Consider the following 22,564-nt stretch of genomic DNA (forward strand, 5'->3'; position numbering starts at 1 on the left):
ATTTCTCCACTGAAACTGCTTTTGCTGAGCGTAAAGAATGCCGGCCTTCATGTTTACAACATGGACATACTGTATACTGCCAAACATGCAGGAGCGTACCAAACTCCCCTCTTGAGCGCTTAGTCCTCCACCCCTCATCCCTGATGCAACTGTATTCTCAAGACTCTTCTTTTCCCTTTTTATTTCCACCTCTTTCTCTTCATCCTCTTTTAAAGCATCAGAGGACAGTCAGGTTGTGTCCTCTAGCCGTGTTTCTTCGTGTCTAGTGTCGTGGTGCGCGTGTTCATGTCAGTACTTGTGCCTACTGTGGATCGCATGCTTTAGCCCTTGACTGGACACAAACGTTGCTCACAAACTCCTCTTGACCCTTATGTGGACAAACGTTGGGGATCCTTATAAAGTTATCAAGGGAACCAAATAACTTATTACAAATTTATCATATGTGTTAACAGTTCTGTAAAAACAAATAGGAAATAAAGGCCTTTTAATTACCATGACTTGTTTGTGTTTAATACGCAGTTCCTCTTCCTCTGTTCGTTGTGTGTTAATGTCACAAAAACAAAGCATTTTCATCCTTTTGCCATTTATTAAGTAGAGTGAATTTAACAATGTGTCTGTGTTAAGCCACCACTCAGAACATTTCAGACTGTTGAATATACAATCACTCAGTAAATCAGTATATCTACAGCACATGTAGAGAGAGCAGAATCATACTGTAGCTTATTTATATGGTGGATGTGAGCATCCATGTGGCATGGCTGGACTCCAAAACCATCACATGGTTTAAGGAATATATGAAACACTGAGGACCTTGGTTAACTTAACCATTAAGTGTAAAGAAGATAGATACCAAAATCCTTGCTGTGTCTTTCACACCACGTACAGCACAGAAGGAGATTTCATGCAAATTCGTCTGAAATGCAGAGTTTATAAATCACACTGTATTAAACCCTATTTTAAAGGAAACTCACAATCTCTACACTTTGTTGCATTGTAGGTTTAGTTCTTAAATAACCATTAGAAGTAAGAAGTGCCTTCATACTGCAACTAATAAAAACATGACATCACTAATATTGAAAGATATTGAATCGCCATAGCACTAGTAAATATAGCCTACAAAAATAACCAGATCAAAAACAGAAGCTTGGTAAAGTTCTGGTTTGTTAAAAGGCCTGCAGTACAGGCTTGCGCTGAAGCTAGGTGTGCCTTATAAATTGGCAACAAAGTCTTTGAACAACTGCAGACCTATTAAAATGGCGAGAAATCATTACAGAATAAAAGAGCTGATAACAGTTTATATTTCACAACGCTGGCTTTTGCTGATTTTTAAGGCCACCCAGTTAATGTCAAGGCTCACAGGGCAATGATAACAAGGAAGTGCACGATTCTGGTGTTTGTATTTTAATCGCCTAATGACAGGAAGGCCAACGGGTCAGCTAAATAATCAGTGTACTCATTTGAAACAAAACTGACTAGGCAAAATATAAAGATTAAAACTAACACATCCATAAATAAATAAATATATATCTATTACAAAACAAAATATATACGGCATTTTCATTTGCACTCGGGGTGTCTCTCTCTTCAGGCATTCATTTGTTTTCAAAATGAGATACTAGCTCAATAAAAATATCCTCTAGGAAGAACGTGCATTTAAAAAAGCAAGGCAGCTGAAAACACAAAAGAGGAAAGTGTGACAAACATTAATATCATCTCCTCTCAGAAAGTGTACCATTTTGAATGTGTCACGGGGCTGCTACTAACAGCAGCACTGTTAACATGTGCATGTACAAAGTAGCCTTTCATGCCTATTGTACAGTCTCCTTTAACAAGCCCACATATACATGTTACATTTTTTGCATACTAGGTAAATTAAACTCACATGTGTATTAGCAAATTTTAAAAAAGCTGAAAATTGGACTAAAATGTGTGTCTGACCTGTTAGAATGATAGTTTTTCCAAAGGTTTGTCAAGTGCATCACATTCATGCATCCCTGCAACTGTAGAAAAACACCCACAGACTTCCAAGGAAATCCACATCTGCGAGGCAGTCAACTGTGGCGAGCAGCAACGGCTGAGTGACAAACCTGAGAATGTTGTCAATTGAAGCAAACACACCCCAAAACATGCATTTTATGAAGCTTCACTATCTTTAGCCTATAGTGAAAGCAAGTCAGAGTGTTTTTGTGATAAGTTCTTAACGTCTTTAACGTCTCACATCATAATAAAGGGGAAAGCTACGGTTCCAAACAGTCTAAGTCAATGACTGTCTTCTATTTCAAATAAAAAACATATTAAAACACGATTATGGAGTGCACAAGTAACAACTAAAGTAAAAGTGTCCAAATGTTATATAGCATATTATTAGGTACAGTAGCCTCACGCAATCTGATGCATTTGTTTGGATTTGAAATGTCAACAGTACACCTGGTCCCTATTTCATACACGTGACAAATATTCCTAAAACAAACAACATATAATGAAGGAAAAAAATAAAAATAGTTGAAACTTTAATTTTAATAATGGTAAAATTAACTGAAGCTTGCCAACACTTCTCTTTGGATCTTCACAAGTTCTAACAAGAATTACTAGGATGTTTCTGAAAATGCAACCTACTAGCCTGTCACCATACAGTAACTCAGATACGAGTCAAAACCTGGGACCTTGTGGATAACGACACTGCTATTTCAGGGTTGGAGCGTCCACAGACACACAAGAGGAGCATCGGACATCTTTTTTTTTATTTTGACAGTTTGCTGATGACTCGAATGAGAGCACCATTTTCATCCTTTAGTCTCTGGTTGTCTGACTTGAGCTCTGTTAAGACCTAGAAAAAGAGAGGAAGAAAACAATATTAGAAAACCAGGGAAACATACAGCTTTTGCGGTGTCATTTAAATGGTTACTTGACATCTTTGTGACTTAAACCAGGACTATCCACTGCAACTTTAATCACCACTAAAGTTATCTTTCACTGAAGTTTAAAGTCAGGCAATGAGGACATGCTCTGCAGTACTTGATCATGCAGTGTGGTGTGACAGTGACAGTATGTCCTGAATGTGAAAAGTGACAGAGAATGAAGTCAGAGAGAAGGAAAGTGAGGGAGGGTCAATTCCCCAAATCTAGGTCATGTCCCTCATGAGAAGCAATGACTAAAAATAACCACCCTCTTTGTCAAAGTATTTCCCCTCTACTGGAGACAAACAATAACCTTCTGCGCTAGCTGGGACACGTTGCATGAGCAGAGACGTCTTACGTCAACATGTTCCTGCCCAATATGTTGAATATTAATCCATAAAGTGAGAGTGAAAGCCCCACTGTGCTGACAATCCTATGTTGTAAATTAAAAATTAAATGATAGTTTGATAGTTTTGGAATACGCTAGATGAGATGACCGATAAATTATCAGCGGGCTGTTAATTTAGATAAGCATTAATGAATAAAAGGCAAGCAATTTTCCTGTTAGCACCTTTAAAACTGTTTGTTTAATCTGTACAAAAGATGAAATGAAAACGTTGTGGTATTATTCATTAAACACCTGCTTAGACAGCATGAAAAATATTTCCAAGAATGAAGGAAAGCAGCGGTGTCCAACAACAGGCCTCAAGGGCGGGTGTTGCAGATTTTAGACGTGTCCTTGATCCAACACAGCTGATTTAAATGGCTAAATTACCTCCTCAACATGTCTTGAAGTTCTCTAGAGGCCTGGTAATGAGCTAATCGTTTGATTCAGGTGTGTTGACCCAGGGTGAGATCTAAAACCTGCAGGACACCAGACCTTGAGACCCGGAATGGGACACCATTGAAGTAAAGCATACAAGGTAGCGCTATATCGGGGGTAGGCAACTCCAGGCCTTGAGTGCCAGTGTTCTGCAGGTTTTAGATGTGTCCTTGATCCAACACAGCTGATTCCAATGGGTAAATTACCTCCTCAACATGTCTTGAAGTTGTTCAGAGACCTGGGAATGAACTAATCATCTAATTCAGGTGTGTTGACACAGGGTGATATCTAAAATCTGCAGGACACCGGCACTTGAGGCCTGGAGTTGCCTACCCCTGCGCTATATTATATACACTGAAATGTGTTTCACTCTCCTTGTGTCATGCACCAATTACACCCTCACAATCTGGCATTTTGTTTAAGCAGAAAAATTTCCCATTATTTACTCCTACATATAAGTGCTAGTGTTGACCCCTCCACCACCCCAGCCTCCACATGCAGACCCTTCTATGAATATTTAGTCACTAACCAGAAATTTGAAATAAAAAAATACAGTATTTGTAGCTAGTGATGAGCTTGCAGGCTAGATGCCAAACTCTAACTACTTTGGACAAGAAAATAAATCAGTATTTACTTGTTATTCTACACTAATTTATGGCAAGTCTACTATGGCTTTGTTTTTTTTCTTTTCTGTAAGTAAAACAAATAATTTGTCAAGCTCTGCAAATATTAGTCATTTAATCATTAAATTGAAACATTTTGCAATAACTTTAACAAATCTTTGCTAAAGTTAATTTTGTTGTCCCTAAAAATCGTTAAACCATTATCAGACTGCAGGGTGTGTTTCTTGGGGTTTGATTTGATTAGCTGGTGAGATGTTTCCATTTGTTTCCAACAGTAAATATGCCATACAGACTTTAGAGTAGAATCGATCCTAACTCTCAGAAAACAAAAAAAGGCCATTGGGCTTATTTCCCCAAAATGCCTAATGATACCTTTGATTTCACATCCCTGCTCATTAGCAAAAACATACAAAATTATTGGTACGTCTGCACCCCTGTCTCATCCAGTGACAAAGCACGTGTTCATTTTCAAGGCTAATGATCTGACACGTTTCATTTCCTTTGGAAGATTCAATGGAAAACAACTTTGCATTGATTACACAGCACATTGCGCAGGACTTGAATATATTTAATTGTGAAAATAAAAGGTGCTCACAAGGTGCTTCTATTTTTCATGGTGCAGAGTCCTAGGTGTTTATGCAAAATGGCAACCCCTATGTAAATAAATAAATGCAGCTTAAAACACAGTGTTCATTTCTAGCATGCCACACAAATCTACCTAAAATTAAACTTCAAACAAGGCTTTGTGACAACTGTTTTGGAGAAAAGGGGGCTTCAGGGTTGGTCTAGACCATAAAAGAGATTAGATTTTTTTTTAAAAAAGTGCACAGGAGGATGCATTGCAGTGTGTGTGTGGGGGGGGAAACGGGTGGGAGGAAAGCGTGAGCATCAAGAGAGTGCCAGACCTGCCTGAGAGGAACACAGCAGAGGTTGAAGGGGCTGTAGAGGCACCAGAAGGAAAGAGAAGTAGAAATTATGTGGCTGAGGAAGGAGAGAAGAGGAAGGGGGAAAGGTGTCAGAGGATCAGAGGTCCTCTGTCTCCGGCATCGAGGCCGTCTCAGAGAGGCGGGCGAGGACGCGAAGCATGGCTCTATTTTCAGCCAGGAGACACTCGTTCACTCTCCGCAAGGTCTGGACCTGAGCCAGAGCAGGGAAAGCCTGCATACAGGAGCAGAGAGATACAGAGAGGGGCAGACAGAGAGAGCATGCGGGGAGCAGGCCATGTCGCACAGAGAGATACTCATAAAGAGACTGCAGCCATATCCGCACATACAGGCATGCACCCACACAGCAGCATAGACAGGGGAAATCAAAGAAGCAGAGCTGAGGGATTTATCAGAAATACTTACATAAACAAATATTTACACAACAGAGATATTTTGAGAGAAAATACCATAAGCTGCAACAAAGCGAGGAAAGTTATGAAGCCAGTTCTACTTGGATTTGTGCTCATCAAAGGTGGGCTTTATTGGGAAGAAGTGAGGTGTTGACTTATTATTATATGCATAGAACTGCAAAGAAGATGGAATAAAATTCACAGAAAGCTAAAAAAAAAAAGAGAGAAAATAATGAACGCTGCTATATTTTAGCCTTTGCACAAGAGCCTCTCCAGATAAAAGTCAAAGGAATGGAAATCATTCATTTCCTCCCTCTTCCTGGCCTGACTTTTTTGAGGTAAACCTCAATGTGGTTCGACATAGCTGTCTGTGGTTTGACACCATTGCTGAAGGTAAACCGCAGACCAGACACACACACATATACACATTATTCAGGGCACTTGTGGCATTTCAGCCACCCAGACAGACAAGTTTGTGGAGGTGAATGTGGCAAAGCATGACATATAAACGAGGACACCCAGCTTCGCCTTGCACACATTTATGAAAGCTGCCTGGTTTGGGGACTTTTCAGTTCATGCATTAAATGTTCTCTTGGATTAAAACAGCGCAGTTTTTGGAAAGGTGCCCTTGGCTGTGGTGAAGAAAAGGACACAGTGAGCCGAGGATGCATAATGACCAGTATCCCTTATTTCACTCTTTTAATATTGAGCTGTTTGATATTAAATCAGATCTGACTACACTCTCAGGTTCTAAGGGATCATTTCTACAGAGTTAGTATTCATTAGGTTTAGAGGCTGTCAAGAATAATTGAGCTTTTCCATTTGAAATGTAAAACCCAGCAGAGTAATCTGACACTTTGAGTATTACCACATTCCCATTATTTTAAGAGGGAAAATGGACACACAGTGCTGTTGATGTGAAAAATCCATAACTAAGGCTAATTAAGTGCAGAACTACAGGGCGGGCAGCCCAAAAACCCAAAATGCACCCCTATTTGCAAGAAAAGTAACTACAGCAAGCAAAGGCGAAGATGTGCTGTTATATATCATTTATAGGAACGGAGAGTAACCTGCTCAGGAATTCTGACACTTGTGGTCATTGAGTGTCACAACTGCAGTTTATTGATTTAGTTTGTTTTATTGCATTTTTTTAAATAACCGTATAAACATCTTTTTTCGACACATCTATACCTCTTAAAGGCTACTGTTATTTCTCCTTTCCAGTAGGTGGTGCAATTTGATACTTATGTGGCAGCAATGAAACAGCTCCCCCATGTGGAGAATCTGATACTTGCTAAAAGTGAAGAAGTGACTGTGAGAGAGTGCAAGCCAGTTCTCTGAGGTGATGTGCTCCCAAAGCTTTTACGCTCTAAGCTACTGTTGAGAGGATAAAAAGTCCAGATGTGTAAACATGCCCCAATCTCTGGCACAACAGAAACATGTGAGGTGATAGGTACGTATCAGTCACACCTCTGTATCATAGCAACCACTCACCGTCCCCCCTTCCCTGAGACAGCTTGCCCTCAGGGCTGGTACCCACAGCGAAACCGCAGTGGGGCATCCTGCTGAAGGAACCATGACAATACGGGGGTCAAACATCTGCTGCTTATAAACCACGCTGCTGTTGTACGTTGGAATTCTGCATATGTTATGCAAACCGAATTCCCGAAAAGTTGGGTTTTATAAGAATAAAATGCAGAGATTTGCAAATCTCATAACCCACATTTTAGTGACAACAGAACACGAAAAGCATGTCAGTGTTTGAACTGAGACAACTTTAATGAAAAAAAGCATCCCTTCTCCTTTTAATAATAGTCCATAAACATAAATTGAGGAGACCAGTGTTGGACTTCTGGGAGAGGAATGCTGTCCCATTCTTGTCTGATATATGGCTCTAACTGTTCAACAGTCCAGGGTATTTTTAGCTCCATGATGCACCAAATGTTTTCAGTGCAGGCAGCTCAGTTCAGCCCCTGGATGTTTTTACTACAAAGCCTTGTTGTTGTTGTTGTAACAGGGGAAGTAGGCAGTTTACCATTGTCTTGCTGAAATATGCAAGGGGCTCCCTGATTGTTGCTTTAAAACTTGTATGTACTATTCAGCAGTGATGATGCCTTTCCCTATGTGCAAACTGCCAATTCCATTTCCAGTCATGGCATGCTGTGTTCACAGACAGTAATTGAAGACATTTCTCTAAATTCTCTGAATCTTTTGATGATATTATGTACTTTAGATTGCGAGATATTCATAGTCTTTGTAATTTTAAGGTCGAGAAACATTAACCTGAAATCGCACAATTTGCAGACACAGGTTGGTAAACCAATGCCATCGTCTGAGAACGTCTGCCGCTCTAAAATGCTCGTTTTTACACAATCATGTTACTGACCTGTCGCTTAATTAGTTTGCAAATTGTTCCACCAGCTGGTTCATTTTAATATCACTTAATTTTCCAGCCTTTTGTTGGCTCCATTCAGACTGTCTTGAGATGTGTTCCTGCCATTAAATTCAAAATGAGCTAATTTTTTTTTAATGAAATAGGAAATGTTTTCTTTGTTCAATTTTGAATAAAATACAGGCTCACAAGATTTGCAAATCATTGTAGAGTGTTTTTATTGACATTTTACTTTAACTAGTTTTGTGTATTTTTTCCACAGTTTATTTTATGCTGGTTGGTTCTCTCGAGTAATCAAATTATAATCTTATCGTGTAGTTTGTAATTGCTTCCACATAAATTGCAGACCATTTTTACTCAGGCCTGACATCTCTTTGTAGTTGTGCCCTGTGTTTTTTTGTGAGGCAGAATACACACAGAGCAACACAGGAATGTCTCACAAAAGCAGGTCTTTTGCTCTTGGATAGGGTTTGGTATTCAGCTGGAACTAGGTCACAATGTTCACCCCAACAGTGGGATAAGTGGAGCAGGGGAGCAGCAGCACAGGCTCCTCCCTAGCCTGGCAGGAAGTGGCCCAGCAGAACACTGTGGGTAATGAGCCTGAAGCACTAACCTTCTCTCTCCTTGACTCCAAACCCACCTGGCTAACCGCAACTCTGCAGTGAGCGATATGTGTGTTCTGCTCTGTAAAAATACTTTAGGTGTGCTTGATTTAGAATAAGTGAGAGGGGCTTGGCTGGAGGTACCGGCAAGGACTATCAGTATTATAATGTTTTTTGGGGCAAAAACATCAATGAGACAAATTAAGCACAACTTGTGTCTGAGACAAAATAGATGCAATTTAAGTGAGTACACACTGTTTTTGCATGGACTGACCTTTAATTCATCCTCCATGTCTGAGACTCTTTTCTCAAGGGTTTGTTTTTCCTGTAAATGAAGAAAAAAAAACTGAAGTAAGTTCTACTGGAAAAATGAAAGGCTACAAGACTATAATTTGAAGTAGACAAGGAAACTGATTGGAAAGAATGCAAAGATATGTAGTATTATCAAGAAGGTTGTTAAGACACTTACCCTTTTTTCCGATTCAAGTGCTGAAGATCTTTCAGATATTGTGTCGTGTCTCTAAAACAGGGGTAATGTTATTGGGAGAAATTTATTAGAAGAACTGGTTTAAATTTTAATCATGACTTCACTGAAGAAGTAAAATGTCAAATCTTTCTTCAAGCACACAGGAAGTGAAGGGATGAATGTGAGTTTTCTGTAGAATGGGCCAAAGGTACCTGAGTGACTTTCTCCAGTTGGGAACGTATCTTGGCTAGCTCTTGTTTGCTCTCCTGCAACCTGGACTTGAGTTTTGCATTTTCATGCAAAGCTTCTGCATACATCTAAAATGTTAAGAAAAGGATTATTTGTGTAGGAGTGAAAAGGAGTATTTGAATTTTGATAACCAAAATATTAATGGAGATACAAGGCATAAAAGGAGTAACAACAGACAGTTTAAGTTGAACCACACAACTCAAACAATATGTAAGATCATCGGTTATATTTACATAAATACAATTTATTTTTTCACAATAGCAAAAGCTTTTTTTTAAAAAAACCCAAACCTAACATAACGTTACTACTTTTGTTTCTGACTGTGATATGACCAAACTGAGTGTGCATTTTTTGTTGATATCTGATTATGTTTAACTTAAAAGGATGATGGTGATGAATGCTTATCACAACTGTAAACTAATTGTAATGCCCTTCCTGATGCAACCCCAAAGGAATTTGTGCCTCCTCCCAGTAAATGTGTAAACCAGTAGACTATGGAGCCACTTTCGACTTGGGCGAATTTCAAGGAGGGGGAAGGGGGGTCTCTGTCTCTGTCGGTCTTAAAAATAATAATGTTCGGGTATGTTTATGGTTAGGGTTAGCATCACCTGTCAACATCTATTTAAGTAAATGTAGTAAAAGTACATATAGAACTGTTAGCTTCTTCAAAAACCTTACATGCTCATGTCTCTCCATGTTTCCTGTTTTATTTTGAAAGCTCTGGTGTTTCCCTTTTCAGTGTGTTTAGCTTTACTTTTCCCTGTGGCGTCATGATCATTTTTGTCAGCTGTGTCTCCTCAGGTGTTTCCACTTCCCTCATTACCCTCCTGTGTATTTAAGTCCTCTGTCTCCCTCTGTTCTTTGTTGGTTCATCTGTCTGTCTTCATGTCAGGTCACGTCAAGTCACAGAGTTTATGCCTCCCTCTGTTCAAGTCTGTGTTCGGTTTATTTCATAGTTACGTTGTCACATGTTCCTGTTTAGTTTCATGTTCTTGTCTCTCGTCATTGTTTTCACAGTTAGTTTAGTTTTGCCCCAGTTTAGGATTCAGCTTACTTTCGCCTCGCCTTGTTTTTCAGTTTTTTGTATCAGCCGCATAAAGGCTTGCTTTTTGTTTGATCATCAGCTCATTTCTCCCGTCTGTTTTTGGGTCCGCTCCACAAATACAACATCAATCCCCGCCATGACAACATGAAGTCAACAGTATTGCCACTCTTACTGTATAGTGGCATTGCAGGTTCACAGTTCCATATACTGGTTTGATGCAATCTCAGTAAGACATACCTTCATTTTCTAAAATACTTGAATAGGGAATATTACAATAGTAAAATACAATTACAGGTCAGAAGTTCCTTTCTGACACTCGTAATCCCATGAAAGCCCAGTTACATTATTGGGACAAATAGATACAATGTGCATAAATATAAAGGCAAATTGTATCCAGGACTGCAGCTTTGAATCAGCAACATTAGAATGTGTTTTTGAAACTGAGAAAAGAGTTACTACCTTCTTATAGTCTTTGGCAGTGGAGTCTTGTTCCTGTTTATTCAGTGCAGCCAGCCTTGCCTCTCTGCGCGTGTATGAGCTGGTGCGGCCCAGTGACTTGTCTGTAGCACTCTCTCCAATGGAATCAAATCTAGAGGCAACACAGCTCTTAGCCAGTCTGCAAGGCAGCTTTATCTACAGTGTTTTTTTCCTCTTACCTCTTACAGTTCTGAAATACAGAAGAAAAAAGCCCAAATCTTACCTTGACACTCTGTCATGCTGAAAAACAAGGAATAAGCCATGTTAGTTTGACTAGCAGCATGGAAACATCACACTGTGAAAATATTCTGTCACGGTTAGATCGAGTCCTGTTCATTTGATATCACCAAACAAAGGCTTGGCTGAGAAATATTTTCCATTTTGAGACAGCAGAGAACAAAAACAAAACTTCCAGTTGAATTATCACAACATGCGACTCATGCTTTTATTACATCCCAGCTGGGCTATTGTAACTCCTTATATGCTGGAGTTAGCCAGACCTGCCTGGCAAGGCTGCAGTTGGTCCAGAATGCTCTTCTGACACGTACTAAAAGATGTGAACACATTTCCCCGGCGCTTGCCTCTCTTCATTGGCCTCCTGTCCACTTCAGAATTAATTTTAAAATTTTATTGTTGACTTGCAAAGCCCTGACAGGCTCCCGGGTATTTCTCTGACCTCTTGCAGACTTATACCCCCTTTAGATCTCTTAGATCAAGTGATATTTTGCTTTTAGCCATACCAAGGTCGAGGCTGGTTCATAGAGGCGATCGAGCATTTGCAGTCGTAGTGTCTAAGCTGTGGAATAATTTACCCCTATACATCAGGTTATTTTATTAGGTATTTTGTATTCTTGTACAGCACTTTGGTCAACGCTCCTGTTGTAATTAAATGTGCTATATAAATAAATAAACTATAAACTATGTTTGGACGCCTTTGGTCCCAGATGGAAGAAGTGCATGTAAAAGTAGGATACAATTCTCCCCAACACTGCTCTGACAGGGTTTGCAGAGGTCAAACCTCCCCGGTGAGCCTGGTTAATCTTTTGAAATACGCTGCTGCAATGAGCATGCCTGCAGCACAAATATGACATAATGACATCAGAAGTCAAGTATTCCTTGCATGACAGGCTGCCATCTGACCTCGGACAACAGTCTGATATCAAACTGTCCTGGCAGGTCCCTGCTATGACTAGCCTAGTCTAAGTGGCTGCCAAGTTGCCTGTTGTGATCACATTCTGTGTTTTTTTCCACTTCACCAAGCAGCCTGGGCACTGTGCGACATGAGGAGTTGTGTATACATACTGTTCTTTGGCTGTATTTGGTTTCTGTTTTCAGAAATTACGTAACCTCAGAGATGTCCCTTTTAAGGGACCTATTTTTTATGGCTATTGACTGCCTTTCTGCATTACTTCATAGTCACATGAAAAAGAACGTTTACACTATGGGACTCTGCAGTTCTGTGAAAAACTAAGTACGCCTCATGATCCAGTAGCTTGTAGAATCACCTTTAGCAGCTGTAACTTGAACTAACTGTTTTCTCTATGAGTTTATTAGTCTCTCACATTGTTGTGCAGGAGTTCTTGTCCAGTCTTCTTTGCACCGTTGCTTCAGATTACTGAAGCTGGACGGTACCTGTTTATGCAAAACACTTCTAAGGTCCCATTGCGTTGTGTCAATCAGTTTGAGGTCTGGATTGTGACGGTGCCATTGAAACGCCTTGATTCTGTGCTTCTGTTTCAGATTCGTTGGCATGTGTGGGATCACTGACCTGTTGTATGACCCAGTTTGGGCCAAGCTGTAGCCGTCAGACAGAAAGCCTCACATTTGGATGCTGCCATGTTCTTTTTTTGAAAGAACGACCTTTCTCCTAGAAACCCTTAAAACAAAACCCATACGTCTTCAGTTGTTTTCAAATAGTCGATACCAGCTATCATACTGACTGAGCCTTGCATTGCACTGGCCTGTCCAGGAATTTCACCCCATATTTAATCTCCATACTTAGTTTGTCAAATGACTGCAGAGAGCCCTAAACAAAACTGAACTAAACAAACACTTGCTGCCTTCAGCCGATAAATGTGGTTATGAGATGATGAGGAGAAATTTTTTTTCACTGTTCATACCAGACTGGAAACAACAAGTACTATAGTGAGAGAGGCTGCCATGATGTGAGACCAGCTTGATCCGTGATCTCTGCTGCAGTCTCGTAAAACTTCCCTAAATTCATAGATTTGGAGTTGATCTCCAGCCAGGCAAAGAAATCTTTGAACACCTGTGTTTAGAAATGTTTGGCAATAAACATCAAGTGTGGTGGTCTAAGCTGTTTGAGACAAGAAGCAGATGTTAAAAGAATGATTTAGAAAAACATTATATGTTAAAAGCAATGGGTATTCCTGCATTCAGATTTAGTGAGTTAAGAGGAGATTTTACACAGCATCGTAGGAGCTGTTCCTCAGCAAGTGTTTACATAACTGAGCCACTGCTGCCTGTCCTTATGTGGTCATGTGCTTCAGCTGAGCTATCCAGGAAAAAACAGACCTCCCTGACCTCAGATGAAAAAGGGCTAAGGATGGAGTGAAGAAGAGCTCTCACTCACTCCGATCTCTTTGTGCAATAGCAAGGAGATTCCTCAATCGGATTGTGTAATCATTCATTAAGCAGCAGGTTGTAAGAATGCATTTTCATGAAGCCTGCTTTTGGAGATATGAACCAAACTGAACGCAAACCTATTTCACACTAAAGGATTAGGAAATTGGGGAAATTAGGCTTTTTTCTCAACTTAATACTTTAAACCTTGAGTGGGCCTTGTGGGGATTACACTGCCAGATTTTTGGGAAAAAATGAGCAAGTCCTTATACGACCAATGAACGCATAACATCCGCATTGAACCAAAGCCAGAAAATGAGCCATAGTTTGAATTCTACTTGTGATGGCAGCTGCACCAATCTGATTGCCTTGTTAGGAAAAATTGAGGGAGGAAGAAGTGCCACATGTAACGTAGCAAGGCAGAGCAGAAGAAGGAGGAGGAGATGAACAAGAGTGTGTCAGACTGGTGAAAACAGCCTCAGAAACAGTGTTGGCTTTACCATGGGCACCCAGTAAACAGAACTGTTTCCAGTTTTATTAGCTTGCCTGGATCAACATCATCAGAAGTATACACACGCAAGCCACCTGCATGAGCTCACTGCTAGAGCGTATAAATGATAAGGCTAACGTCAGCCAAGAAAATCATAATTAGCAGACTCTTCACACTCCTCACTGCCTTTCCACTTTCTGCCACAGCATCACTCCTTCAGAGCAGGCTAGTTGACTACAGTAGGAAAATCTGAGCTACACCAGTGCAAATGACACTACACTACACACACATAAACTCATAAAAAAAATCTTCCGCATTCACTCACCTTTCCCTACTTCAGCCAGTTCTCCCTCTCTACAGTGTTAACTCTTTACACAACATCTCAGAGCTCCAGGCTCAAAATGACCAAATCAAATGAGGAAATGGGTTATTTTTCTTGAGTAACAGTACTTGGAAACATTACTGCCTATTATGACATGTGTTGCAATCGATGCATTAATTCATATGTATTACGATTACATTTAGGGAGTCCTACCCAAGTGGCCTATCTCTTCACACAATAGCATCACACGATAAAGCAAATGTGTGAAATTATTAATGGGGGGACTAATTTGAGTCTTTGCTTTTCGTGGAACATCAGGTAATTTTTTTTATCTTCCTGTGGACCTGCAGAGATTTTTACAGGAAAAGTGTTTTGGATCTAATGCAATTACTTGTTTGCATATTCAAGCATGTTTTAATTCGAAATAAACCTAGTGGGCTATGATTTCTGAATGCGGGGGGAATGGAGAGCACATATTTCCAGAAACATAATGAAGCAGAAATAGCAGAAACTATCTGATCTGACTATCTCAGCTATCCTACATTCTTCCTTCTGTACAGCACGTGGCTTAATGTGCTTACTTACATTTCACCACTGTGAACATCTGCCAAATGTTGAGTGTCTGCCAATAATGCAAATGTGTTCCTGTTTACTTTGACTTCCTGCTGCACACAGCTGTAACACATATTACATTGGTACAATTATTGCATCAACCTGACTCCACGGCTTTTTCTCTCCCAGGAACACACTGCCAATTCAGATTGGGCTGGCTTCATGGAAAATTAAAGCCAGAGTTTCCCCGGCAGAGAGAGACTGACACTTGTTGAAATGCGAGCAAAAGAATCCAAACATCCACCAGAGGCATTTGCTGCTGGCAACAGTGCAATAATAATGAGTGTGTCTGTAGTGTTGCGTGACATTACTGTACGCGCTTCAAAACAGACAGGATCCCATTGTGTTTGGTTTTTTTCCCCACCTCTTTTCTTTCTTTCCCTTTAAATGTGCCTGTCACACAGAGTTCAGCTCAGTCTGATGCACTGACATAAACAGTCAAACTACGCCCGTGAGAATAAGCCACTTAGGCAGAAAAAAAATAACAGGAAATTACAGAAGGAATGCTTCAATCCAAAAGTCTTTTCCAGAAAATGTGGTCAGACTCTCAGCGCTTCAGAGCAAATACTTGCCTCACTTTCATAAGCCAGCAAATAAGCTGTGATAAGTGTCTGAAGAGTTAGGCAAATACACATTAGTAAATGAACTATTAGCCTGTTGATCATATAATGATGACTTTTTGTTGAACTGTTAGTATCCCAACAGCAGATGTCCAAACATATATACTGCTATAATATATATATTTATTGTTCAAAGTCAAAAAATCTAATAAATTAACTGACAAATTCTTTAGCTAATTGTCCGAACTCTTAAAAAGCTGCTTAATGATGCGTCCAGTTGTCTTAGATGAATCAACAAATCAGCCTGGTCTAAGGATTAGTCATCAACTTCTACAGAAAATACTATTCTTTCTTTGACTTTACAGAGGGGTCATACTATAAAGTCCCTTTACAGATAAATAAAGAGTAAGATAAACTAAGAGTTGTGATATTAAATTTATTTAAAGCCACTGGAATAAATTACCAAAAATTGCTACAATATCACAAAAAAGTATCACATTCAGTTTTTTCCTGCAAAGGTGCACCGCTCTAGAAATAAAGCTTACTCTGTAGTTTTTTTCTGTAGGGGACGGAGACGATGGTGGCGATTCTGTCAGTGACCTCCTGGTGCGAGTCAGGTCCTTGGTGCGTGGGTAGTAGGATGACATCTCCCTCCTCTACCCCAGACAGGCAGATCAGCTTCTACTGTAACATTCACCGAGGCCACCACCAGAAAACAGCTGCACACACGCACAGATTCCCTCAAGCAACAGGGACACAGATGTCCATGACCGTGCTCCTGGGGAGAATCCTCAGCAACAACAGGTGTGTGTGTGTGTGTGTTTATATGTCTGTTTGGTGTTTCAGTGCAGCCACAAACGTCCCAGAAGTGGACACAGTTGCTGCTAAATCTGGAAGGATTTCAAATGTGTGGTCACGCCTTCTTCAAATCTCAGGCAGTTAAACAACAAGCAGATAAAAATGTTAAAAAGAACCACGAAACAAAATAATCTCTGGAGATCTAAAGAAAAAGAACAATTCAATGAAGAAAGCAAACGAATGAGTATCCCTTGTTCTGCTCTGTCAGTACTGAAGTCCGCTATGAAATGCACAAAAGTCCAAAACAAGACAAGAGAGAAAAAGTTTGTTCCCTTTGCTGCCTCTTCCTGAGTTCCCCAAAGTTATACACTCTCTGCCATCTCCCTCCCTCTCCTGCTCTCTCTCTTCTGCTCCTTTCACTATTTGGTCACCCTCTCGGTCCCTCTGCTCCCCCAACCCCCAGCCCCCTGCTTCTCCCAGCTCTCTTCAGCTTTGGCAGCTTTCTGTGGCAGCCTGCCAGAGGCTCTGCTATGGACAGACTCGGCACTGAGGGCTAAAAATTGTCCACCGATGTGAACAGGGATAAGAGGAGGTGGAGCACAAAGCCAGAGTCAGGAGGGGGCTGAAGCAATTTGTGTCCTGGTAGGTCAACACGCAGTATCACCTGAGGAGCCATCAACAACTGTAAAGTGTCAAGTAACTCTGTGCGCCCTACAGTGTGATGGAGAGGGGCCAGTATTAGTGCTACACAGTGTTAACACAGAGCATTTGTGACACATCTCCTCTTCCTGAAACTGAAATCTTGTTTCATTTTGCCCACAGCCGCATTGATTTTATTTGATTTATTGATAGACAGGTTTATAAAAAGTCAACATTTTATTAAAGAATAGTTGGACATTTTTGGGGAAATATAAATTTTTGCTTTCTGGTCAGAAGTTATTTGAAAAGACTAACTGAATTCTCAGACTTGTGTGAAGCTACAGCCAGCAGCTTGTTAACTTGGCATAGCAAAAACACTCGAATAAGAGAAAAACAGTTTGACTGGCTCTGTTCAAAGATTCTAAACCTGCCTCCCAGCATCTCTAAAACTCTCTAATTAACATGTTACATCTTATTTTGTTAATCTTTTTTCTCTCTGGTTGTTAAACAAACAAAATTTATGTTTAAACTAATGAGGCTCAGCAGGGACAGAACCAAACAGTGTTCCCTGCTTTTCCCTGCTAAGCTAAGGTAATCCGGCGCTGGCTCTGACTTCATGTTGACCATACAGGTGGCATCAATCTTTTCACCTAATTCTTGGCGACAAAATAAACACGGGTATTTCTCAAAATGTCAAACTGTTCCTTTAAACAACCCAGCAGTAACCCCTTAATTTCATAGTCAGCTCAAGCTGGCTCATTGCTGTCTTCCTTTTATAGTGAGGTACGCAAGCACCTCACGGTTCTCTATACTCCCTCATCCTTGCTCAGGGCAAATAGATAGAAGGCAAGATAGGACTGCGAGAAACTGAGCACAGACACAGGGGAGAATTAAAGAGAAGCGGAGAAGCTGATGTGTTGTGGCTTTTGGTTTAAGGCTGGAAAGTCACCCAGACTAGAAATCTAACAGGTCTTAATTTTCCAACCCAAGTACCATTGCCTGCATCTCTAACTTTTACAGTGCTTGAATTTTAAGGACAAATACCATGGATTGTAAGTTCTAACAAAACTGATATTGGAATTAGGTATTAGTTAGAATAGTCTAGCAGTATATTTACATTAATCATTCCAACTTGGAAACCCTCCAGAAATAAGACATTAAACTACACTGGCACTGGTTTTGGATAGTTGTGTTGAGAATCTAGCCCAGCTGGAGTTCCTTCTGTCTGATCCTCACCCTTAGCCTTAGGATATTCCATATGGGATGCTATGCTCATGCATTTTAGTAAAGCAGAAAATAAGTGGCTACCAAAGATCCCCTGAGTGATAGCAGAAATGTGGAAGTTAAGTTTGGACTACCACTCAGATCAAATTTCATAATGTATTCCAGGATAAAAAGAGGTATGTTTGAAGTGGCATTCTTGCTATCTCTGCTTGTCACCCTTAAGTACCAGAATCTCTATGTTGTCTCACTCTGCACCTGTCTTTTTGTCTGTTGTTGGAAAAAATCATAAAAAGAACTGCGGAAAATCTGTTCCGATAATCATGGAGTCACGCAGAGGTCGACTCTATTGATGGGCAGCCTGTCTAGCTTCTGGTAAAACCTCACTGCTCTGTATGATTATCACAGACAGATATAGTATCTGCTGAGATACTCTCGTATTACTGACAGATCTCTGTTTCAGATTCCAGCACAGGGTTACAGCCAAATCTCTGACCTGGAGTCAGCTCACATGGACACCACTTTCCATTCATACTGTATTGCACCTAGTACATTCATAATCATCTATTCTTGTATAAGTCAAAGCCTTGTCATCTATGTGTCCCCTTTGCTTCCATTTCTCAGATGGCTAGATTATCTAAAGTGAAACTTAATAAGTGAATTGACAGATTTTACCCAGTAGGAGTAATTAGTGATTAAATTTGTCAGTGCTTTTGTCAGGGGTGTTTCACTGATAGCATGCAGGTGGAGGGAGAACAGTAATAGTTAAGAATTTAAAGGAGAAAGGAAAGCCAATCACTCTGAATCCAAGGGTAAGATTAAACGGAGACCGTCTCAGTTTTGCCCAATATGGTATGGAATGCTGAGACACCTCAGCCATGTGATGTGAAGAATCAAAATGACTTAAAGAGAGTGGGGGGTTGGCTATCCAGACTATCTTTCTGTGAGATATTATCCAGCACTTCTAGTTACGGTACTCTGTGAACACATGCTCGACATTTGTGATTGCAGTACTTCTTAAAATATTGCATCAGAGATCAGAGCGCAGCTGCCTTTGAAGCACACTCGGCTTTCAGGTCAGGGAGGAACAGAATATGAACATGAAACAACGGCGCCAACAGATATTGACTTGCACACAATATTTAAATTAGAGTGGTGATGCATTTAATAACTCATTGTCATAAATGCCAAAGAAAAACACTTTAATTTTGTGAAGCATGAGAACTGATTATCACATTTTTAAGTTTAAAATCATTCCCAAGAAATGTGTATCACACAGAAAAGCTTTGTAAATATTGGCCTCCTCTGGAACAAGCGATGGATGAAAAATAGATTAGATTATCCTTTGACTCCATCTAGTGGTAGATGGTTAAAATGTTTTGTGAAACCACCATTCGCCTCTTGGTGTGTGTGTGTGTGTGTGTGTGTGTGTGTAGGTGTGTGTGTGTGTGTGTGTGTGTGTTATTACAATTAAAGTGGCTAGATGTTTTCCACCTACCTTTGCAATGTAGTCTGAGCCTTCAGTGTCAATGCAGGGCCGTCTTTGTTGAGTCAGCTGTGCTGAATCTGCAATGTTCTGATTTTCATCTCTCCACCATCTCTCGCCAACTGGACATATAAAGGAAGTGTGTGTTTTTATTATTATACTAGATCAATACTAATAATGGAAAATAAAGACATGCTGTATGAATAACAAACTGAAGGCTAATGTTCAGATTGAGGTCTTCGTGAGTCTGAGCTCTCAGAGCTCAGACTCACGACTCACTCACGAAAACCAAAAAAAGCGATTTCATTCCTTTAATAGTGTTATAAAACACAATTCATGTGCTCCGTGTCTGCATTTTGTAGCACAGCCACTCCCAAACCACACACACACACACGTTATTTTTTTTAAAAAACAAAAAACAACATGTTTGAAATGACTTTGAAAGAACAGTCCTGAACATCAAAACTGTCCAGAAATCATTAGGTGGACTAACAGTCTGGATCATAGTGACCTGCTAGCACATTTTTTGTTGTTGATGTTGTTGTATTATATTTTATGGAACCCAGAACAAAACATATGGATCATGAAGCACAACAGAACACGACAATCAAAAGAAATTCTGATGTTTTTCTTACCTCTGAAGGAGCTGTTGCAGTAAGGCCGGTGCGGAAGGTCAGGCAGGATTTCTAATCTGGTTTCAAAGTTACCCTCCTTCACATTTGGAGTAAAATAAAGAAGAATACAGAGATAAATTATAAATTTCACCTAAAGCTTCAAATCAGCCACATCTGAGGCAGAAAACGATTTCTGAATAATTCTGTCTTGTAACCTCGTCCATTTGGCTCCAGTTTAGACTGACATCAGTTGTTTCTGTGTACTCTGTAACGCCAGGCTGAACTCTTCTATCATCTGTTAAGCTCATCCGCAGACAGGACCTGTCCTCCAGTCTGCTGCTATCCTCATTTTTTCCATCTTCCAGGCTGCTGATCTTCTGAGCCTCTTTCAGGTCAGTCGGAGTCATACCCTGCAGGATATTCACACAGATTCACATGTATGAACAGTTTGTTAAATCTTTCAAAATCTAAACGCATGTCAACCATTTCAGTACCTGTGTTAACCTGCGAGTTTGTCTCGCATGGCGAGATTTTGCTTTTCTCTGAGATTCTGCTTCTTCATCCCTGACAGGGGTCAGATACGACCTGGGTCAGGAAAAACACACAAATGCATGGGTGTAATTAGTCTGCAAGAGGCCACAGTCATACATATGAAGAACCAATGTTTTAAATTAAAAAATGTAAAATCAAATCAAGTCAAATGGGACATTAAATTTAGTATCTAACTATCTAGGTATTATTAACAAAACAAAGCTACATATATATGTAGCTATATGCCGCAATTTAGGTTTGCATTACAAACCTTAACAAATCCCAAATCTACTCACAAGCTTCCGAAATTCAGTAAAAATGTCCAGTATTAATTGTACACAGCATAATCAGATAAAATCAAATACATTCCACTATTATGTGGCCTTTATGTGACCCAGTGTTACAACAGCAAGTATGTTAAGCTGCTAACACAGCTTTTCTGTGATAGCTGAACACACTTCTGTACTTTTTAATTGTCTGTCCTGGCATTCTACTCTACCCACTTTCACAGGAAATCAGCGAATCAACATGCTCTGAAAAGATGCAAGCCTGACATCTATGGCTGTCTTTGTAGACACAAATAAAAAGCTGAGCAAGCATCGGTGGGGAGGCTCATGTTTTACCCACTGAACTGCTAGCACTGCCTCTGCTATGCTTTTACTGGTATTGATCTTTCAGTTGTGGAGTCACCCTGAATGTTCACTGAGATTCAATGGGCTGCTCGGCACAGCAGCACAATCTAGTCTATGCAAAGTTCAGGACTTGGATTCCATTAATGTGCATAATTCTACCGACTGATAATGAAAATAATCAAGAGCAAAAGAATTTAGAACCCAGTATAGCAGCCATCTCTGCTATACTGGGTTCTAGAGGCGAATGCTGGAAAACCAGTATTATTACATGTTTTACATTTCGGTTTTATCCACCCACTCTTAAAAGCAAAAAAACTGCAAATTACTCCTCTCAGGCAACATACTCAAACAATTTCTTTTTAATCAGCTAGAGAAGTTAGCAAGAATAACAGCCTTAAGACAGTAATTACTAATGTACATTTTTAAAAAAGCTAATCAAATAGATGAAAGGAAAATATGAATTTTCAGCCCCCTATGCAACAATCCCAAGGCTCCCATCACATTAGTTCTTAGAGGCCTGCAGCACCTGCACAGAGTAGCATAGTTACTCTACATTAAGATAACAAACATCAGGCCTTAGAGCCTTGCCAAAATGTTCGCTTGACAGATTGAAAATCTAAAAATGAAAATGGCTAAATAAGAATCCATGAATAGACCAGCATGACTCAGCCCCCCCACCCCCCATTGAAACCTACCTGCTAACAAATGCTTGCATGGTCCCTGTGGAAGGTCAGAGACTGAAGAACTGAGACAATGCTGCAGGGATGAGAGGGAGAGGCTGGAGAAAAAAGGACTAACTGGCCAGTGTGAAGAGAGAGAGAGGAAGAGAAAAGGAGGGGGATGGGGGCACTTCCTGCCTGAATGATGCATACACAATCAATTTAGGCTCCTATCTACCAAAGTCTGATGCAAGCAAGTCTAGGCATACTTCAGCTGTGCATGTGAGCAGCAAACACATTTAGCAGTTTATTTGAAGAAATAAGGAGACTATTATCTTTCTTTATCTGGATTGTTTGAATCTTTGAATTCTAAAAAGAAAACAGAATTGTGCATTAACCAATCTAGTTATTCATTCCTGAGTTTATTTATCCACTTACTTCAGGATTAAACCTTATCCCATCTACACATAGGAAACTTAATAACTAAATGTACAATTATGGTTAAGT

The 22,564-nt window shown here is 40.1% G+C and overlaps 1 protein-coding gene across 9 annotated transcripts; it reads right to left on the bottom strand.

Annotated features, from left to right (window-relative positions):
* Positions 1-566: 566 nt before the first annotated feature.
* Positions 567-22,528, bottom strand: ppp1r12b (protein phosphatase 1, regulatory subunit 12B). 9 transcript variants are annotated; one of them, XM_085146123.1, is made up of 12 exons: positions 22,094-22,527; positions 20,730-20,820; positions 20,451-20,645; positions 20,257-20,332; positions 19,634-19,743; positions 11,134-11,150; positions 10,893-11,022; positions 9,352-9,456; positions 9,143-9,193; positions 8,948-8,998; positions 5,253-5,501; positions 567-2,827 (listed from the first exon to the last, which is right to left on the bottom strand). In XM_085146123.1, exons 1-11 carry the CDS (start codon positions 22,111-22,113, stop codon positions 5,367-5,369), a joined length of 981 nt encoding a protein of 326 aa, XP_085002249.1. In that variant the 5' UTR covers positions 22,114-22,527; the 3' UTR covers positions 567-2,827; positions 5,253-5,366. The 9 variants fall into 9 exon arrangements, with proteins under 9 accessions (XP_085002249.1, XP_085002253.1, XP_085002251.1 ...); XM_085146127.1 differs by lacking the exon at positions 5,253-5,501 and adding an exon at positions 7,174-7,244 and having other exon boundaries at positions 22,094-22,523; XM_085146124.1 differs by having other exon boundaries at positions 2,719-2,827; positions 5,249-5,501.
* Between the last annotated feature and the right edge of the window lie 36 nt (positions 22,529-22,564).

Source organism: Neolamprologus multifasciatus, chromosome 20, assembly GCF_963576455.1.
Source record: "Neolamprologus multifasciatus chromosome 20, fNeoMul1.2, whole genome shotgun sequence".
Lineage (NCBI taxonomy): Eukaryota > Metazoa > Chordata > Actinopteri > Cichliformes > Cichlidae > Neolamprologus > Neolamprologus multifasciatus.